The sequence below is a fragment of the Theobroma cacao genome, chromosome 3 (assembly GCF_053813885.1).
Source record: "Theobroma cacao isolate CCN51 chromosome 3, ASM5381388v1, whole genome shotgun sequence".
In the NCBI taxonomy this organism is placed as follows: domain Eukaryota; kingdom Viridiplantae; phylum Streptophyta; class Magnoliopsida; order Malvales; family Malvaceae; genus Theobroma; species Theobroma cacao.
The window spans coordinates 38222034-38241877 of NC_142641.1; the positions used below are offsets into that span (position 1 = coordinate 38222034).

The 19844-nt window shown below is 34.1% G+C and overlaps 2 protein-coding genes and 1 pseudogene across 2 annotated transcripts; 2 read left to right on the top strand and 1 right to left on the bottom strand.

The window, feature by feature from the left end:
* Positions 1–2610: 2610 nt before the first annotated feature.
* Positions 2611–5085, bottom strand: LOC18605439 (alpha-L-fucosidase 1-like). Its single transcript, XM_007038444.3, has 3 exons — positions 4350–5085; positions 3952–4191; positions 2611–3444 (listed from the first exon to the last, which is right to left on the bottom strand). The coding sequence occupies exons 1-3, from the start codon at positions 4892–4894 to the stop codon at positions 2760–2762; spliced, it is 1470 nt and encodes a 489-aa protein (XP_007038506.3). The 5' UTR covers positions 4895–5085; the 3' UTR covers positions 2611–2759.
* Positions 5086–7588: 2503 nt separating this feature from the next.
* LOC18605440 (3-ketoacyl-CoA synthase 5 pseudogene) lies at positions 7589–9088 on the top strand (annotated as a pseudogene).
* Positions 9089–16356: 7268 nt separating this feature from the next.
* On the top strand, positions 16357–19274 carry SBT1.3 (subtilase 1.3). The gene has a single exon (XM_007038448.3). The coding sequence runs from the start codon at positions 16872–16874 to the stop codon at positions 19206–19208; it is 2337 nt and encodes a 778-aa protein (XP_007038510.3). The 5' UTR covers positions 16357–16871; the 3' UTR covers positions 19209–19274.
* Positions 19275–19844: the final 570 nt, after the last annotated feature.

The window sequence follows — 19844 nt, forward strand, 5'->3', positions numbered from 1 at the left end:
CTCCGATCAGGTTCCCAATAAATATGGGTGATTTATAATTGGAAATCTATCTCAATAGGCTCTTGGAACCATAACTAAAATGGTTAATTCAATCCCCAGAAGTTGTAATTTAATGAGTTAAATGGGTTTTGTTAATTTTATTTTTATGCTAATGATAAATATAATAAGTGACTTTATTTATGATACTTTTACTTTTGCATAATACTTTCACATGATATAGTTACGACCCATCAATACTGAATTATCAAAATTAATTACCTGCATTCTAATCTATTGGATGTATGATAATTTTTGTTCTTATCTTAAAATATATATTTTATTTAACAATATTTAATCTGAAAAATATATATAATAATAATAATAATAATAATATTAAAATTTTTGAAAGATTGAATTAAGACAATAGAATTGACTTATAATTTGTTGATAGATAATTTTTAAAAAAGTAGAAAGATATATATTACCAATTAATTTTTAATGTCAATAGTTTAAAAAACAATAATCATTTAGAAAAATTTGACATGACCTTACTTGTTCTTAGGGAAAAAAACAAACATATCTAAATAAATTTATTTAAAAGATTGAATAATTTCCATATACTCCAAAGTAGCATAATTGTGCAATTTATGAGAGCAATTCCAAGCAATAGTATAAAGCAGTCATAGCTCCCTAATTAGTTCATGTCAGCTTGTGATGGCAATTGGCAAATGGCAAATGAATTTGATTGTAACAAGGTTGCGAGTTGATAGCGAACTGCCTCTTCCATAAATGATTTGTTTGATCGCATTGGGCAATATCCCACCCAAGGATTTTTGAATAATGTCAAGTCAGCTGTGGGAGTTCCGTTGGGCAATTTCCAGGCCTATGGCAACCAAATAAACATGGGCCTAGAGGTGCTTGGATTACAGCTTGACTTTAACAAAACCTGCCCTACGCACATTCACCCCGTGGGCGGATAAATAAATAATTTAATTATTTAGATAAATATTAAAAAAAGAGCAAAAATGAAAAAACTTTAAATTCTTCTTAAATTGAAGAAAAAGTAAGTAGAAGTGGGTTTTAAATATAAACTCTAACCCTACTTTCAATATTAAGTTATTATTATAGCCCTTATTGACACATTTTTTTTATTTTACATTTTTTTTGGTCAATTCTCTGATGGAAACCAGCAAATTAATTAAGCTCAAGAAACGAATAGTATGTGGCAAGCATTTGACGATTATGCCGAGGCAATTGCTATTTATGACCAGTATGATTTTACAAGCTAATTAACACTAGACCCTCACAGGTGGAAAACATGTGCTATTAAAATATTTCCATCTCCAGATAATGCACGTTTTAGCAATATAAGAATGCGAAAAGCAAGAAGGTGGTATTTCCTTCTAGGTCATTCAATCTGCCAGCGAAATATGGAATTTCCTTGGGAGCCTGAATCTGATCTGATTCTGCTATTTTTTATACCTAATTTTAGTAACATCTGCCCGTATCTCAACAATATTGGGGATTTTCCTCATTTTTATTTTGGCGGAGAATCAGATCACCTTGTGAGTTTGTCAACTGGGAATTGATTTTTGTATTTTACAACCAAATAATCAGTAAAAAAATATCTTGGCACAAATCTTTTAGGTTTATTAAATTATTTTGATATCAGATTGTTTGTTATATAAATTAGAGAAAGAGAGAATAAAGTACGTACTTCAATAATTAAAAATGTAAGCATATGCTGCATGCTTTAATAACACTTTAGAAATAAGCCAAAAAATTCCTCTTAATTCACCTCTCTGATGACTATTTTATAAGCATAATGACAAAAGAATAATTTTTTTTTTTGAATGACTATCTCATATTCATGATTGCCAATTTTTAAACTAATTTTTTAGGTATTATTAAAGGAGTTGTAGTTGTTATTGCCCCATCTACGAACAGCTACGGTTAACCTGGAAGATATAATCAGCAAATCATGCTGTATCTATTAAAAAATAATCCACGTTATAACAATCAAATTAAGAAAAGAAAGAAGTGTTAGAAAATTAGTAGAAAAAGAAAAAAGAAGAAAGTGCACTTGAAGTATGCTATAACACACTTTCTGGATTTTCTAGGATACAATAGTCTTTTTGAATAATGCTTTAAATGAATGAAGTCTGGTTGAATATATATATTTTTTATAAATATTGAAAGGTTGTGTTTAATTTGTTTCAATAGACATTTTTCGTTAAGTTTTAAGAAATGTATATGTTTGAAAATAATGAATAGTTAATCAATGTATTTAACAATTGTGTTTGAAATAATTTTTTCTTTATTCATGAGTCGTGTCTTAATCTAAATAATAACTTAACTTGAATAATCACATTTGAATAAAAGTTTTTTATATTACAAACTATTTAACAAGAAGTGGAGAGACTATAGGATTTCAAGGATCTTGATCCTGCCAGCCAAACTTTTTTTTTTTTTTTTTTGAGAGCTTCAAGCTTGAGCTGATATTCTTTTTATATTATTATTAGCTATTAATATCAATTGGTAGTAACAGTTTGTGATGTGAATACCAAGATATCGCCTTATGCAGTAGATATTGATTGAGAATTTCAAATATATATATATATATTTTTTCCGTTATGCCTTTAGCAACCTTTATTACATATGAAGACAAATAGATCAAGCAGAAAGGCATGGGCCTGAAACATACGGAAAGGCAAAAAGCAGGCAGCTGAAAGCCTGAAAGCTTAAAAAGGCCACTTTTTGAGTCAAAGACTGCTTCAGGCCTAAAATAATAACTGCTCATTTGGGTTCCAGTAAGGGTCAAAATGCAGGCCAATGGAAGAGATCAAAGGCAATCCCCTCGATTCCTTAACTATGATCCTCACAACAAGACCGTGAACCTCTTCAAGTCTGTGAAGCCTCTTATGTCCCACTGTTGTCCCCTCCACTAGTTTCTTGCCATCTACAAAAATTTCATGCCTTACGATCCTTTGACCAAGCCCTATTGCTTCTTGAATTCTGACCACATTGAATCTCAGCCCTTCATTTCGTACTCTGATCTCAATCCAATGTTCCTTTTTGTGACCATCATCCCTTGGTGCCCAATAGGTCCAGAGATGATCACTATCCAACACATTCTCGGGGCCAAAACCACCTCCCTTTCCCCCTCTTTGGCTACTAGCTTTTATGGAACATTTCTCTGCCAAATTGGTAGAAAATATGGTGTCAATTGCACTTCTGAATTGCTTTAATCTCTGAACATCTGTTTCAGATATAAGCCCCGTTGAATTGGGTGGCACATTAAGTAACATGACACAATTTCTTCCTACTGAATTGTAATAAATCTGTAAAAGCTCGCTTAACTTCTTTGGTGACTCTGATTTATGCCAGAACCATCCTTTTCGAATTGAAACATCACATTCTGCAGGCAACCAGTTTGTCCCTTTTGGATCACCCGTGTTGAGATAACTGCATTATTGAAACAAAGCAACTGTTAGTTGGGAAGTTCGCAACTCACATGGATGACTTTATTGATTGATAGCTACAAAGTGCTCTAATGGGATACAGCTGCTAATCAAAGTTGTTCGGTAAACCGCTAGAACATTTACTTTTGAGAGTTGAAAAAACCTTCCCTAGCTAGCTTAAGGCGGTGCACACCCGAAACTAACTAAAATCATGAGAGGACAGAGATTACATGTTCTTTAACTAATCAACGCAAGTTAAAAGGGATTTGGAATATGAGAAAAGGGAAAGGATCTATTCAGTAACATAAAATTAAATTTATATCAATCTTTAAAACATTTTCTATTCACAGCTTATTCTTTTTTATTTTCTTACTTTACTTGCAATTCACCTCCCTGTAGAGTTCAAAGTGTAGAGGTAAAATGGTTATAAACTGAAGACATCTGTAATTATGCCTACGCATAACTTCACAAAAAAAAAAAAAAAAAAAACTGAAGACATCTGTATACTTACTCGATAATGCTTGCATTTCCTATTGACAGGGAGGTACTATTGATGGTAGACCAGCTCGTGTTTCCGGCAAATCCACGCTCATTTCCCACCCATCTCACGTCGGGACCGGCATCAGAAAATATATTGATTGAACTCTGCAACTCTCTCACCATTGCAAACCAATCTGTGAAGTAGTAGGACATGTTCTTTGCATTTTTACCCTTTGCTCCATCAAACCATATCTCCTTCACGCTCCCATACCTTGCAAATGCATGTGACAACAAACGAAAGTCAAGTACAATAATGATAATAAATTTAATTACCATCGTTAAAAAATACTTTCCTTCTTATGGTTTTGGAATTTTGTGAAGAATAAATGGAAGATCAATAAAGTGAAAAGATATTGTTTTTTAGCTTACTCGATAAGCAGCTCTTGCAACTGAGCTAAGTAGTATTCGTTGTACTGCAAATCCTGTCCATATCTCCGATCATGGCGATCCCAGGGTGACAGGTACAGTCCAGCATCAATCCCGCCATGAGCCTTGACTGCACTGACAAACTCTTGCACCACGTCCCCATGGCCATTTTTCCAAGGACTAGATACAACAGAATGATCAGTGTATCTAGAAGGCCATAAGCAAAAGCCATCATGGTGTTTTGCCGTGAGGATCATGAGAGAAATCCCCGCCTCTGCAGCTGTGGTAACCCATTGCTTGGCATCCAGACCAGCAGGGTTGAATATGGCTGGGTTTTCCTTGCCGGTTCCCCATTCGGAGTCTGTGAATGTGTTGACACCAAAGTGGAGGAACATTATGAGCTCTCTTTGTTGCCATTTCAATTGGGAAAATGTTGGGAGCGGTAGGACTGGAAGCGGTGGTGTTGGGACTTGTTCACGCCGAGAAATGGCCAATTTTGACAGTTGAAGTATTATGATTATGCACAAGGAACACCAAAACTTAGCCATAATGCTTACGGGGCCTTTTTTCTTTCCCTCCCACTTGTCTAGTCCAATATGTTAATGATGAACAGATACATAGATGCTTAGATGATAGGGAATGGAACCGAACAAAAAGAGGGTGTGGAAGATTCTCTGACAAAAGACAAGAAAAAGTGAAAGAAAGAAAGCTTTTTGATACGAATTTTGTTTGGAGAAAGCTTTTTGATACGAATTTTGTTTGGTTCTCCCATTCTCAGTCTTTATTTATAACTGGTATGAGTGAAATTGTGGGACAGCATTCACGGGTTGCATTGGCCTTTCCATTTCAGGTCGTGTGAACAAAACAGCGAGGGTGTTTAATGATAATGTTTGGGACCATTTTCAAAAAATAATTAGAAAAAGGAAAATGAGAATGAGATGGGCCTGGGTCATTTTTACTCCCTAGCGCCCTCAAGCTGAGTAACCCATTGAACCCATTCTCACTAAAGGCCGTATCATGGTGGGCCTCGTGAGGATTCCAGCCACGAGATTGCATCTTCGGCCTGTGTGTGAACCACGATGCTTCGCGCTGAGCTGACATTTGAAACACTACTTTAATTTATTTATTTTTAAAAAATGTAAATTTTATGTTGCTTGTGAACTTTTCTTTTCTTAAGAGGATATGTGGAATATCATTCGATTTTGGACAATTACATGAAAGCAGATATTTTCTCACCTCCTACATCCCCTACGGAATGTGCTGCATGCTCATGGACGAATTTCTACTTCTATATGATCACCACATACTGTTTGGTGATTAAGTTGTATATTACTACATCTAATAGATTTAGTTTGTATTTTGCCACCAGCTTTTGCACTCATGAGAATATTTATGAATTCAAATACATAAAAAATGTTCTATTAGATGGAGTAAATTATCTTATTTAATCACTTAACTTTTACACAATTTTTGTTTTAATAACCTAATTTTGAAAATTTATATTTTAATCACTAACATTTATAAAAATTAATATTTTATTCATTTAATTGTTAAAAAATAAATTTTAATGTGTTTTTTTTTATATCAAAATGATTTTGATCACGTGATAAATGAACTGATGTTTCATAATTAAGGTGAACTAACATAAAAAAAATTTACATAAGATAATCGTAAACTTGAAACAGCTAAGTGATCAAAATATTAATTTTCGTAAAACCATTAAGTTCAATGTATAGTAAAATTTCCCAGTCATCTATACATGTTTGGGTCACTTGCTGGTTTTGCCTTTTTGGGAATACAGTAGGGGAACGGTGATGGTTTTCAAAAACTAAAGACCATGGCTGATACGCAGCGTTCCAATAAAGGAAAAGTTGCATTGACTTTCTTCGTTTCAACTAAAATTCAACTAGGCTGTAGCAGGCGGTCATGCCTGTTGCCACGGCAAATTAATGCTACTATCGATGACAATCAATGGTTGTACAGCGAAACAAATGAACTCTACTAGTTTGTCATTCATTCGCGTTGGGATGGGATTTCCCGTTCTTCCTCAACGGATTTTGGAGACAACTCAATTATGTATGATACTATTACAACAGGTGGTTTGCACTTTTAGGCTCGATAGGTATATTATTCAAACCGTAAGACAACCATCGGATGTTGCTACATGTGTATGTAACAAGTTTATTATCAAATAAAAGTTTCTTTCAAAAAATAAAAAAAGTGATTTCAGCATACATATTTCAGCGCACACTGTAATGTGTGTTTGAAAATATAACCAAATTACTAGTCATAGACAGGGATCGATCTACATATTGAGGTTTTGGGGCTCAATTGCCCCCACTGAATGTTGGAAGATTCATTGAAATTACTATAGAAAATCTAAAAATAGTACTAAATATATATATATACACACTTTTGCCCCCACTAAAATTTACCAAAATTTAAATTTGGAAGCATACAAATCTTCTTGAGTTGAAAAATTAACTTCAAACTTACCTTATTGTATCAGTAAGTGAATGAAAATCAAAACCTTTTATTAGTAATTATAGAGTCTGTTTGACCTGATTTTTTTTTTAATTTAAAAGTTATTATAAATCTCTTATGAAAAATAATAGTTTTTAAAATTAAGCTAAAATTGTTTGATAAATTTTTTTTATAAGTTTTTTTTTACACGTTATAATTTTGGTTAAAATTATTGTTGAAGGTATTTCTTTCTTTGAGAGGATAATATTGTAATTATTTTTAATAGATGATAATATTTTTGAAATAAAATTAAAAATTCTCCTGTATTTTAAAAAAAAGAGAAGAAAAAACTCGTCATAGAAATTTTTTTTGAAACTCTTTTTTTAAAATTTTATTTTTTTTAAAAAAGTTATTTTTTAAAAAAATTCAAAATTTATATTTTGCATAATTTTTACTTTTAAGAGATAGATAAATTAAAAAAAAATTAAACCAAATAAGCACGTAATTCCAAAAGGAAGATCCCCAGTTCAAATAATTTCCTTTTGTTCCATAACCATGAAAGCATGTCACTCCATTTGAGTATAAATGTTACTGAAAGTCCTGGGATGTATTTTAATTATAGTGCAGTTTAAACTGGATTGGCTGCTGCTACATGACATTGACACAGGTTGATCTGGCCTATTTACACTTCCATTTAAACCCTTCCCCAAAAGGCAGACGAAATCCCAAAAAAGATACCACTTAAAAATTAAGCATCTCACCTCGTCTGGGTCTCCAGGATGGATCCTCTTCTTCTGCCTGAGCTTAAGCAAGATTCAGTTTCCAACACCATCGGCATTTTCCTCTCCACCGTGCTATCTAAGCACCTTTATTCAATCCCCCTGGAGCTACTTCCATTTTCTACTCTTATACTTGCATTCATGTCCCTCGAAGGTTTGTTTGTCTTCCACAAATGGGAACCCATTTTCCAAGTCCTACTATTATTTTCTTTCCTTCTTCTATTTCTCCTCGGAGTCGGACCCTTCGCCTTCAAACCTTCGTCAGTCTATCTTGTAGACTTCTCATGTTTCAAACCGCCAAACTGTTGTAAAGTCCCCTTCTCTCACTTCACAGAACACGCCTCCATGATTGAATCTTTTGACAGTGAAAGTGTAGAGTTCATGGCCAAAATACTCGCTTCTTCGGGACTGAGCGAAGACACATATCTTCCTCCAGCCTTACACTGCATTCCTCCAAAAACCCATCAACGAGAATACGTTAAAGAAGCCAAAATGGTTCTCTTCCCTCTAATGGATGATCTTTTATCCAAAGCCAAACTCTCTCCTCGCGATATCGATATACTCATCATAAACTGTAGTGGCTTTTGCCCCTCACCGTCTCTCTCCTCCATTATCGTGAACAAATACTCCATGAGAAGTGATGTGAAGAGCTATAGCCTTTCAGGTATGGGGTGCAGTGCAGGAGCTATTGGCATTGACTTGGCTCAAAATCTTCTCAAAACTAACAGGAACTCTATTGCCATTGTTCTTAGCACTGAAATCTTGTCTGCAGGTTGGTATTCGGGTCGTGAAAGGTCTATGTTGCTCCTTAACTGCCTCTTCAGGATGGGCAGCGCAGCAGTCTTGCTTACAAACAAAAAAGAAGCAAGCAAATCATCGAAATACAAGCTTTTACGCACCCTGAGAACCCAAACAGCCTTTGAGGACAAAGCTTATTTGACGGTAATTCGTGAAGAAGATACTGGTGGAAAACTGGGGGTTACCATTAACAAAGATTTGCTACAAGCTGCGGGAGAAATTCTCAGGTCACACATAACAATCCTTGGTTCGCAAATCTTGCCCTTCAAGGCAAAACTTAGGCATGCTATCTCTATCATACGAATGAAATTCATTAAGAAATCAGGGAAGATTTACATGCCAAGTTTTAAGACTGCGATACAACATTTTTGCTTGCCAACTTCCGGAAGGGCGGTCATAAGAGAGATAGCCAAAGCGTTAAAGCTTGATGAGAGAGATATTGAAGCTGCTTTAATGACACTGCATAGGTTCGGGAACCAGTCTTCTTCTTCAATGTGGTACGAGTTAGCTTACATGGAGGCCAAGGAACGCGTGAAGGAAGGTGACAAGGTGTGGCTGCTGGGTATGGGTACTGGACCAAAGTGTAACAGCTTCGGTTTGGAATGTGTGAGGCCCATAGTTGGGGAGTCCAAGAAGAACCCATGGAGCGATTGTATCAACCTTTATCCAATAGAGGCCGTTCCTTCAAAATCCCCAACCTGATTGTAATTTTCTTAATCTCAAACAAATTTCATGACCAATTAGCTTACATTAAGAGGAATAAAAAGGTTCATTCTACAATGGATAAAGTATAAAATTAATTAAGCTAAGCGTTGTCTAGGAAGAATAGGAATATGTCTAAGTCTAAGTATGAGTCCGTTATATATATATGGAAACTGTTACAAATTGACAATGGAAGTTATGACTCCGTCTTTGCAATTTGTGGTTATTTTGTTGGGAACAATAAAATCGCTAGTTTATGTACAAATCCAACTAGTAGGAGCTATAGAAAGTACACGTGAGCACGTGAGTTGCAGTAAGTTATTGGAAATAAATTCAACCGGATTCGGATTCGGACTATTTGTTTATACATTTGGCAAATTAAGTACGTTTGACCTTACAAAATAAGTGAAACTCGAAGGTTATTTGGCAGCAGTGGCAAAGCTCCAAGGGGGGCTCGTAGGGACTTAGCCCCCTTGACTTGTCAAAATTAACGAGCTTGTTTGCATTCCGCGATCATACTGGAGCTCATGCACGAACTGGTTTAGGTGTTGAAATTCAGTTCATTTATGTGAGTCAAGCTCGAAATTGGTGACAACTTAAAAAAGCGAGCTTGAAGTTGAAGCAGCATGGAACCCGATAAACACTGGAATAAATGAGCTAGTGTTGGGTTTGCTCTCCTCGAGCTCCTCTCAGCTCATTGACACCCCTAAATTGCCGAATGGGACTGTGGGAGCCTCCCATTGCTCATTAATACTGAGGTTTTGAAAAGAAAAGAAAAGGCGGGGAGAGAGAGAGAAGCTTTCTCTTGTCCAGCTTTTAGCGAAAGGAAATATGATTATTTGCTTCGGCTTCCATGGCGGGCTTCTGCCTGCTGGCTGTGGGCTCATGAACAAAAACGCTTGCTTCGAGACAGATTCCGCAATCCTCTTCACGCAAATCTGATCCACCCACCTCCAAATGGCGTTGCCAGTAATCCGTGCTGAACATGTCTCAACCGACCAAATTTATTAATCTGACAAATTCCCAGAAAAAAAACTAGTCATAATATTACTGCTTCTAGTTATCGTCAAATTTCCATAGCATGTCTGTCTATCCACACAAGTCGCGAGTCCAATTACCCTTCCGACACGTTGGTTTGTGTAATGGAATAAAATAAAATAAAATAAAATAATTATTTTATAAAAATAAAATAAAATGATTATTGTGTATTTTGATTCATGCAATAAAATAGAGTATGAATTATTGTTATAATTTATTGTGATATTTGGTTGACAAAAATAGTTAAAAATAAATAATAAAATGACAAAATTACTTTTTATTATATTTAGTAAATTGAATAAAATTGCTCATTATTATAATTTAATAATATTTTTGTTTTTCTAATCTTTTAATTTTATTTTCATTAAATTTTTAAAAATATTAATAATTTATTATTAAATTATTAATATGATTTTTCATTTCAATTTCTTTTTATTTTTTAATCTTTTAATTTCTATTTTCATTAAAAATTTAAACATTAATAATTTTTTATTTTAATTTTGTTTTTGTTTTTACTTTTTCTTTATTGTCATTATCTATTTGTAAATTATAATTATTTTTAATAAATAAAGATATTTTTATCTAATAAATTTTTAACCCTATTTCATAGTCATGAAATAGCCATTAACATGGAAAAGTGAAGAATGGCTAAATCAAGATTTTGAAAAATAGCTATTCCCCACTTCAAAAATCAACCAAATAAAGGTATAAAAATTAAAAAAGAATAAGGAAGAAATGACTTAGCTATATATTCTCCATATTACACGTGGCATTCGTGTTTAAGTTTTCTATAATATTGCCAGACTTAAATGCGCTTGACTTCTGCCTCCTTGCATTCAATTCGAGTCTCATTCTCAGTGTCGGGCCGTATTTTGTTAAAAAAACAAAAGAGAGAAACAGCCCTACTGTTTCTTATTTCTTTTTATGAAAATTTTTAGGAGTTTTTTAAGTTTAGTTAAAATAATATTTATGATAACATTAATATTAAATGAAATATTTATAATAATATTCATGTACTAAATGTAGCAGTTGACTGTTAATAGATGATTTTCAATATATTAAAAGAATATATTATTTAATATTATAATTTTAAATATGCTTAAGGCACTCATTAGCGACAATTTTATTAATTATAAACAAATATTATAAAGAGTGCTTCTAAAAACTTATTAAGGTGATATGGTAATAAAGTTTTTATAATTTATATATTATTTGTTTTTGAAATTTGTGAGAATAGTGTATTAGATAAACAATATTTTTTAAAACTAAATTTTAACTTTAACAATTGTGTATAAGTAGTTGTTAACCAGACCCTTAATTAGAAGTGAACAAAAGTCGAATTAAAATCAATTTAACAAAATTAATCGACAAAATTTGATTAATTCAAATCAATTAAGTGGGAAAGTCAATTATGTTGGATCAATTCGGTTAAAAAAATTGAAGTCCGCTGACCAAATTGACTGGCTTTGTATTTAATATCATTTAAAAGCTACTCTTATATGGTGTAACAGTAAAACAAAGGGCAACGATTTGTCCCTATAAACTCAGGTATATGAATAGTTTTGCTGGGAGTTTAAGATGAATGGCTGCAAATAGTCAGCACGCCCAGCGGCTAATGTACTTCCTCTAATAATTAACTTTTGACAATGAGTCGAGAAGTCAGAACATTCTTGTTACTGCTATTTATTGGTTTTTTCCCTATCTTTTTTGTATTAATTTCCGTTGATTTTATGAGCCGAAGTACGTACAGTACAATTTTTTTTTTAAGGGACAAAGTGCGTGCCTCAATAAACTTCATTGGAAATAAATTCCCTGGTCCTTTGTGCTTTGTGATTAAGGGTCCAAAGCTTGTGTTTTTTGCAGCCTTTCGTAGTAATACCAAGCTATAGTCATCTCTCCTCTCTCTCTCCAAATCTTCTTCCTTCTATGCAAGAACCCAAACACTCATTTTTTGGGCCTGGAAGTTATGCAGTTAAACAACGAACATATCTGGGCTTACTGCTGCATCTTCTGGAGCCTTAGGCCCCCATTTATTCCAATCAGTTCATGAGAGAGAGGAAGAGAAACTCTTCACAGACTAAAAACTGTGGTTTTTTAAGAGAAAGGGATTGGAATCAATTTTTTGAATATGGAATACGTGTTCTTATCATTGACAAATACCCAAGTGCAGCTACAAATGAGTTCTTACACAACATGCAATACAGAGAACTGATTTCGAGTTAACCAATTTTTGTCATGTAACATCTACATAGGGGAATACATGGACCTATGTTGTTACGTCATTACACACTTACAGGAAGACATGGACTCATGAACATAACAAAAACATTCTTATTTTTTGAAAGCTTTGTGACTTGAACTTGAAAAAGGACATATTGGCCTAGCCGGAGGATCAGGATCTCAGAAGTTCGAAACAATTAATGATTAGGTATTTATTAATTAATTAAGGATACTTAATTACGTGATCATTTCATCCAAAATTAAAAGAGAATAAATAATTTGCTTTAAATCATTAAAGTCAAAATCCTAGCCCTCTCTAACAGCATTTTGTGGGTGAAAGCAACAAAAGCAACCGCCCAAGTCTAGCGATGTCAAGTTCCTAGTGTTTCTTTCTGTTGCAGCAATTTCTTTTGTGGGGATTACACATATCGATCCTACACGCTCTCATTTTGTTTCCTTTGCGTCAAGGTGTCTATCCACAAATTTCTTGATATACTTAATAGTAATAATTAAATTCAGATATTCCCAATTCCAATATATAGTCTATTTATTTATTAGATGCCTTGGTCTAGTTGTCTATAACAAATTTTCATGCACTATATATGGTATATTATTGTTTTTTTATTTAAATATATTCAGGTATATGCATGTGTCATGGCGCAACATTTGGTTTTATTATATCACACTAAACCTCGGGAGAAGAAAAAATGAAAAACTAAACCTTACTTGTACCACACTTCAATTTATAAACCCAATACTTATATTTAATTTCAGAAGAAAGAAAAAAAATAAAAGATATATATGTAGTGATCTCATTTAACTAATTACTTGTTATGTAAATATTATAAGGTGCTATCGTATGATCTTATGTTGAAAAATATATTTTAGTCCATCCTATTTTTTTCATTCCCTTGATCAAACATCAATTTATTATAATTTTCGCCATTAATTAGTGAAAGCAACGGGAAAATGATAGATGATAACATGAAGAGTAGGAGAAACGGCCACGTGGTCATGACAACAATAGGACTGATTGGATTTTTAAGTATTGAAAAGCCCTCTCCCCCAAGGCCTGACCCTCTCACCTTTGAACCATATATACATTCGACCACTCCAAATTTTTGTGCATTGATTGATTCGAAGAGGCCCCAGCAGGAATTCAACGAGAGACGATGGGAGTAATAAAGGCACTGCTGATTTAAGTTTTGAAAGTTGCCGTTGCCGCTGTGATGGCTTTAAATATGGACATAAATGCTTGATATGGAGCCGTTGAACGGACTGCTACCAGCACTAAATATGAGAGAGGGACTCTTCAACACCACCATTAATCACTGCTTGCTGTGGTTGTCGTTTTTACAGTTTCTGGAGAGGCATATGCACATGAGCTGAGCTACTAGTAGGACCGTGTTGATGGCGCTGCTTCTTTCGTCCTGAAAAGTAAAAACATTATGTTTATAAATTAGTAAGTAGTATTTTAGTGAGGGAAGACCCAAGCACTCACCTAGCCTAATTAAGTTATTGCAATTTCACCTTAATCTTTTTACTCTCTTTACTTCTCTTCATTATTGAAACTATTGGATGGGGTTATGACTCACCAGACGTGGCGCTCTTCAACTTTTGCTAAAATAAGGCTGAATAAACAACAAAGAGCACCGGAAATGCAGTTCTTTTATCATATATTTGGGGAAGTTGCCATGTCTTTCAAAATCTAGATAACTACATGCAGCATCTATCTAGGCCACAGGACAGAACCCAACTTTCTCCCATGTGTACATATATCCGAATAAGTCCTAACCCACTCCATCCTATCCAGTTAATTTCTAGTAAGTAGTCACTGCCAAAAGCCTAGGGATATCAGTATTTATTAATTTTAAAGTACTCAAACCCTAATCTTATTAAAAATTAAATACTTTAACCCTATTAACGATTCGAATAATTTTAAAAATTATTACTCTAATTCTAATCCTAATACATTTTCACTACCTTATAATTACCTTAACTCGTTTAAATATCCGATTAGATAAAAAATTATTAAAATCTTCTTAATGGTATCTAATTATCTAATTAACTATTATAATCTCATAACTTCCCTTTAAATTTATATGTTATAAGTTTATATAAACAAAAATATATATATTGTAATTAATAATTTTATGAGTTATAATTTTTATTATGTTAACACAAAATAGAAAGTATATATATTTATATTTAAAGTACATACACACACATCAAAAATATTTATATATATATATATAATAGTAATTATATTTTTATAAATGAATCTAATATATATATATATATAAAGTATATATATTAAAAGATATTACAAGTTAATTAATAATTATAATTTCATAAATTAATTTAATTAACTATACGAGTTTGTTTTTAATTACATAAAATTAAAAAAAATAACTAAGTTTTAGAACTATTCTAATCTCACAACTTCTCTTTAGGTTTATATAAGTTTATATAAACAAAGTTATATATATTATAATTAATAATTTTATAAGTTATAATTTTGTAATGTTAACATAAATATAGAAAGTAAATATGTTTATATTTAAAATAAATATTAAAAAAATTTTAGTATATATATAATAGTAATTATATTTTTTATAAATTAACACAATATATAAACTATATATATTGAAAGACATTACAAGTTAATTAATAATAATAGTTTCATAAATTAATTTAATTAATTATATAAATTTGTTCTTAATTTCATGAAATTAAAAAAAATTTAGGTTTCGAAACTGTTCTAATTTCAAAAGCTTTCTTTAAGTATATACATTATAAGATTATATAAATAATAATATATATTATAATTAATAATTTTATAAATTATAATTTTTGTAATATTAACACAAAATAAAAAGTAAATATATTTATATTAAAAGTATATATATAATAATAATTATATTTTTTATAATATAATATAATATTTATATTATTTAAATATTATTTATAATTTTTTAATTTTTTAATTTAAATATATTAATGTCATTCTATTAATAATTAGAGTAATAATATTTTTTTATATATTTATTAATTTTTAATAAAAAAATTATTTATAAAATTAATAAAAATTATAAAATTTTAATTTAATTATTAAAAATAATAAAAAATATATAAATAATAATTAAATTCGAATAACAGATACTTAAAAGATGATACTTGATACAAATAGTAAAATTACTATTTAAATTTATTTCAAATTTGATTATAAAATATTTTAATTTTATATAATCAAATTAAATATCCACAGATATTCTATTATCGGATATCCATCATCATCCCTACAAAAGCCTGGGGGTTGCGTGATTCGGTTGCCTTAGGCCTTAGCCACCTAGGCATTACGGGAAAAATGAAGTGTTAGGAAAATTCAATTCTCGCCCTCTTATTGGGACCGGCTAGAAGGGACAAGTCCCAAGCTTTACCGGGGCTATTATTTTACTCTACAGAAATAAAAGCACTGACGGGCATCTTAACTTTGTTTCCTCGATTTAAGGGAAACACCCAATCGAAGACGAGTTGCAATTATACACGATCCAGCGGCCATGCCATCACCATAATGCAACCATGAATCATCGATGTGATGTTTTTCTTATTACCGTCAAAGCTTTTTCCTCGATTGGAATCCCCTTACTTTCTTTTTGGTTTTTTTCCGATGTGATGTGCATGTGAGTTGTGAAAGCAAACGTATTAACTTGTTAATTGTTTATGCATTCTCAATGAAATTTCGTACATAGAATTGATCAGATTCCAAGGTGATACTCAACAGTGGGATAAGGTGGAAAACAAACGGGGAATGAGACAACTATCAACGAAGTTTCTTTCAGCACCTAACATGTGAGATTTTCTTCTGTCCTTCACTATCAAGGGAAAGTAAGAGCTCCACATGGCAAGCCTTGTTCACCTTCAACATATTTGCTGGGCGAATTGTAGAAATTTGGCATTATAATTTTATAGAAGAATGTAGTAATAACATTTTCATACTTGCGCAGCGCACAGATGTGCGAGTACATGCATACTGCGATCTTGGGGACCGAATGACCACAGATTAACATACAAAAACACCAATAGCATTACATAATTCTGTGTCAGATCACAACTCCAAATCCAACGGCGCTAGAAGCTTCATGGATTTACTACTGATTTACTCCAGTGAAAAGTAGCCAACCTTCAAGGATCGGCCTTTGCTAGTGCTGTGTGGGGCACATGATATGTGTTTAGGTAACCATAGGGACAAGCTAGTTACCAAGACTATGAGAACCCTCTCTCGCACAAGGACCGTAACCAGCTTTAACTTCTACCACCTCACCAGTCAAGTTTCCTAACTCCATCCAACTGGCATTCAAAGAATCACCAACCACCTTAATTACCACCATAAGAAGACAGAGAAAAGGTCCCTCCCTCCCTTCAGATATTTCTAGTCTCAAAAGCACCAGTTCCACAAACCTTCTCATATTTGTTCTGCATCCGCTCTGTCCCCTTGCAAAAATCCTTTTTTCTCTGCCTGATAATGACTGAAAATCCAGTAAAATGGCTGTTTCTCATTCTAACAAGCTGCCTTTCCTTTGCTCTCGTCCTCTCGGCAAGCAACCCATTGATAAAGAAGACTTTCATCGTCCAAATGGACAAGTCTGCGATGCCAGCATCATTCTCCAGTCATCTAGAATGGTACTCTTCAAAAGTAAAGTCAGTAATTATGTCCAACACTCAGAGCGAAGGTGATGGAGATGGAGAAAGGATAATTTACAGTTACCAGAATGCCTTTCACGGAGTTGCTGCTCAGTTAACTGAAGATGAAGCTGAGAGGCTAGAAGAAGAAGATGGTGTAGTTGCTATACTTCCGGAGATGAAATATCAACTGCACACTACAAGGAGTCCCATGTTCCTTGGATTGGAACCAGAAGAAAGCACTAGCATCTGGTCTCAAAAACTTACAGACCATGATGTCATAGTTGGAGTACTTGATACCGGAATTTGGCCTGAAAGTGAAAGCTTTAATGATACAGGGTTGGCACCAGTACCTGCCCACTGGAAAGGAGCGTGTGAAACTGGACGAGGCTTTGAAAAGCATCACTGCAATAGGAAAATTGTGGGTGCAAGAGTATTCTATCGGGGATATGAAGCAGCTACTGGAAAAATCAATGAGAAAAACGAATACAAATCACCACGAGATCAAGATGGGCATGGTACTCACACAGCAGCTACTGTTGCTGGCTCTCCAGTACGTGGAGCAAATCTTCTAGGTTATGCCTATGGAACAGCTAGAGGAATGGCACCTGGTGCAAGAATTGCAGCTTACAAGGTTTGCTGGACTGGTGGGTGCTTCAGCTCAGATATTCTGTCGGCAGTTGACAGAGCTGTGGCTGATGGAGTAAGTGTTTTGTCAATATCTTTGGGTGGGGGGGTATCATCTTACTATCGTGACAGTTTGGCAATAGCAACTTTTGGAGCAATGGAGATGGGTGTTTTTGTATCTTGCTCAGCTGGCAATGGAGGACCAGATCCTGTCAGCCTCACAAATGTATCACCATGGATCACTACAGTCGGTGCTAGCACCATGGATAGAGACTTTCCAGCTGACGTTAAGCTAGGAACTGGGAGAACTCTAACTGGAGTTTCACTCTACAAAGGCCAGAGGTTTTTGTCGCCAAACAAGCAATATCCTATTGTTTATATGGGTAGTAATTCAAGCAGCCCTGATCCAAGTTCATTATGTCTAGAGGGAACTTTAGATCCGCATATTGTTTCTGGAAAAATCGTGATATGTGACCGTGGAATAAGTCCTCGAGTGCAAAAGGGTCAGGTAGTGAAAGATGCGGGTGGAATAGGAATGATTTTGACAAACACAGCTGCAAATGGAGAGGAGCTTGTTGCAGATTGTCACCTCCTTCCAGCACTTGCTGTGGGAGAGATGGAAGGGAAGGCAATCAAACATTATGCTTTAACAAGTCGAAAAGCAACTGCAACTCTAGCATTTCTTGGTACCAGATTGGGGATTAGGCCATCTCCAGTGGTGGCAGCATTTTCATCCAGAGGACCAAATTTCCTCACATTTGAAATTCTGAAACCTGATATGGTCGCACCAGGGGTGAACATTCTTGCTGCCTGGACTGGAGAATTGGGTCCATCAAGCCTTCAAACAGATCACAGGAGAGTGAAATTCAATATATTATCTGGTACTTCCATGTCATGCCCTCATGTGAGTGGAATTGCTGCCTTGCTCAAGGCCAGACACCCAGAATGGAGTCCTGCAGCAATAAAATCTGCTCTGATGACGACAGCTTATGTTCATGATAATACCCATAATCCTCTCAAAGATGCAGCGGAAGCTGCAATTTCAACTCCATATGATCATGGAGCTGGACACATAAACCCATTGAAAGCTCTAGACCCAGGTTTGGTTTATGACATTGAAGCTCAGGATTACTTTGAATTCCTCTGCACACAGAAATTAACTACAATGCAGCTGAAAGTTTTTGGCAAGTATTCAAACAGATTCTGCCACCACACCCTTGCCAGTGCAGGAGACTTGAACTACCCAGCAATCTCAGTGGTCTTCCCAGAAGATACAACAGCCATTTCAGTTTTGACCCTCCACAGAACTGTCACAAATGTTGGCCCTCCTATTTCAAATTACCATGTAGTAGTTTCACAATTTAAAGGCGCCACCGTTAAAGTTGATCCGAAATCCCTAAATTTCACAAGAAAAAACCAGAAACTGTCTTACAAGATCACTTTCACAACAAAATCTCCACAAACAGTGCCTGAGTTCGGAGGTCTGGTGTGGAAGGATGGAGTGCACAAAGTACGAAGCCCGATTGTTATCACATGGATACCGCCAATGTAAATTGCACCAATGGATTTTCAGTCATCCATGATTCCAAAATAAACAAGATGCTTTCTAGAGCGCAAAGGGGTTCACTCATTTTATCATTAAGAATGCATTTCTTTCACTGTTTTCTACAACAATTTTGTAGCATTCACATAATAGAACAGTTAACAACAGTGTTCTATTCTATTCATCATCTGTATCGTTTTGGAAGACATTAAGTATTAAAAGTACAAGTCAACAGACCTAGATGAGAACAAAGTCAGAGTTGCTTTCCATGGGTATTCCATGGTGCATGATTTCGATAGCTTTCACCAACTCAGTTAAAGCCATGATCATGGCTGCAATAGTCAGATGGGCCAAATCTAAGTAATCTCATTTTCATGTTTCATTCACCACAAAAAATAGTTCTAGGTCATCTACTCTAAGCTTTCATCAAGTGCCAGGGCCTCTCTGTTCTCATTGCCTAGATCAAGCAGACAAGAAATGAATATCTGACCACCAAATACAGACGTGCACACAACCGAGAAATGAATACTATGCCAACAGAAACAAAAACAGAAAACAATATGCAGGAACTCAAAAACTCAGGATAGACTCTGTTTTTTCTATTCTAATGACATCCACTTTTAAAGACATGGTTAAGCAATAAGT

What these genes read in the sequence shown, in the direction of transcription:
- LOC18605439 (XM_007038444.3), bottom strand. Translation starts at nt 4,894, where the DNA reads ATGGCTAAGTTTTGGTGTTCCTTGTGCATAATCATAATACTTCAACTG. An exon ending in TTGCAAGAGCTGCTTATCGA is followed by an intron (nt 4,192 to 4,349) that starts GTAAGCTAAAAA and finishes TGCATTTGCAAG; the next exon opens with GTATGGGAGCGTGAAGGAGA. An exon ending in GGAAATGCAAGCATTATCGA is followed by an intron (nt 3,445 to 3,951) that starts GTAAGTATACAG and finishes TCAATAATGCAG; the next exon opens with TTATCTCAACACGGGTGATC.
- SBT1.3 (XM_007038448.3), top strand. Translation starts at nt 16,872, where the DNA reads ATGACTGAAAATCCAGTAAAATGGCTGTTTCTCATTCTAACAAGCTGC.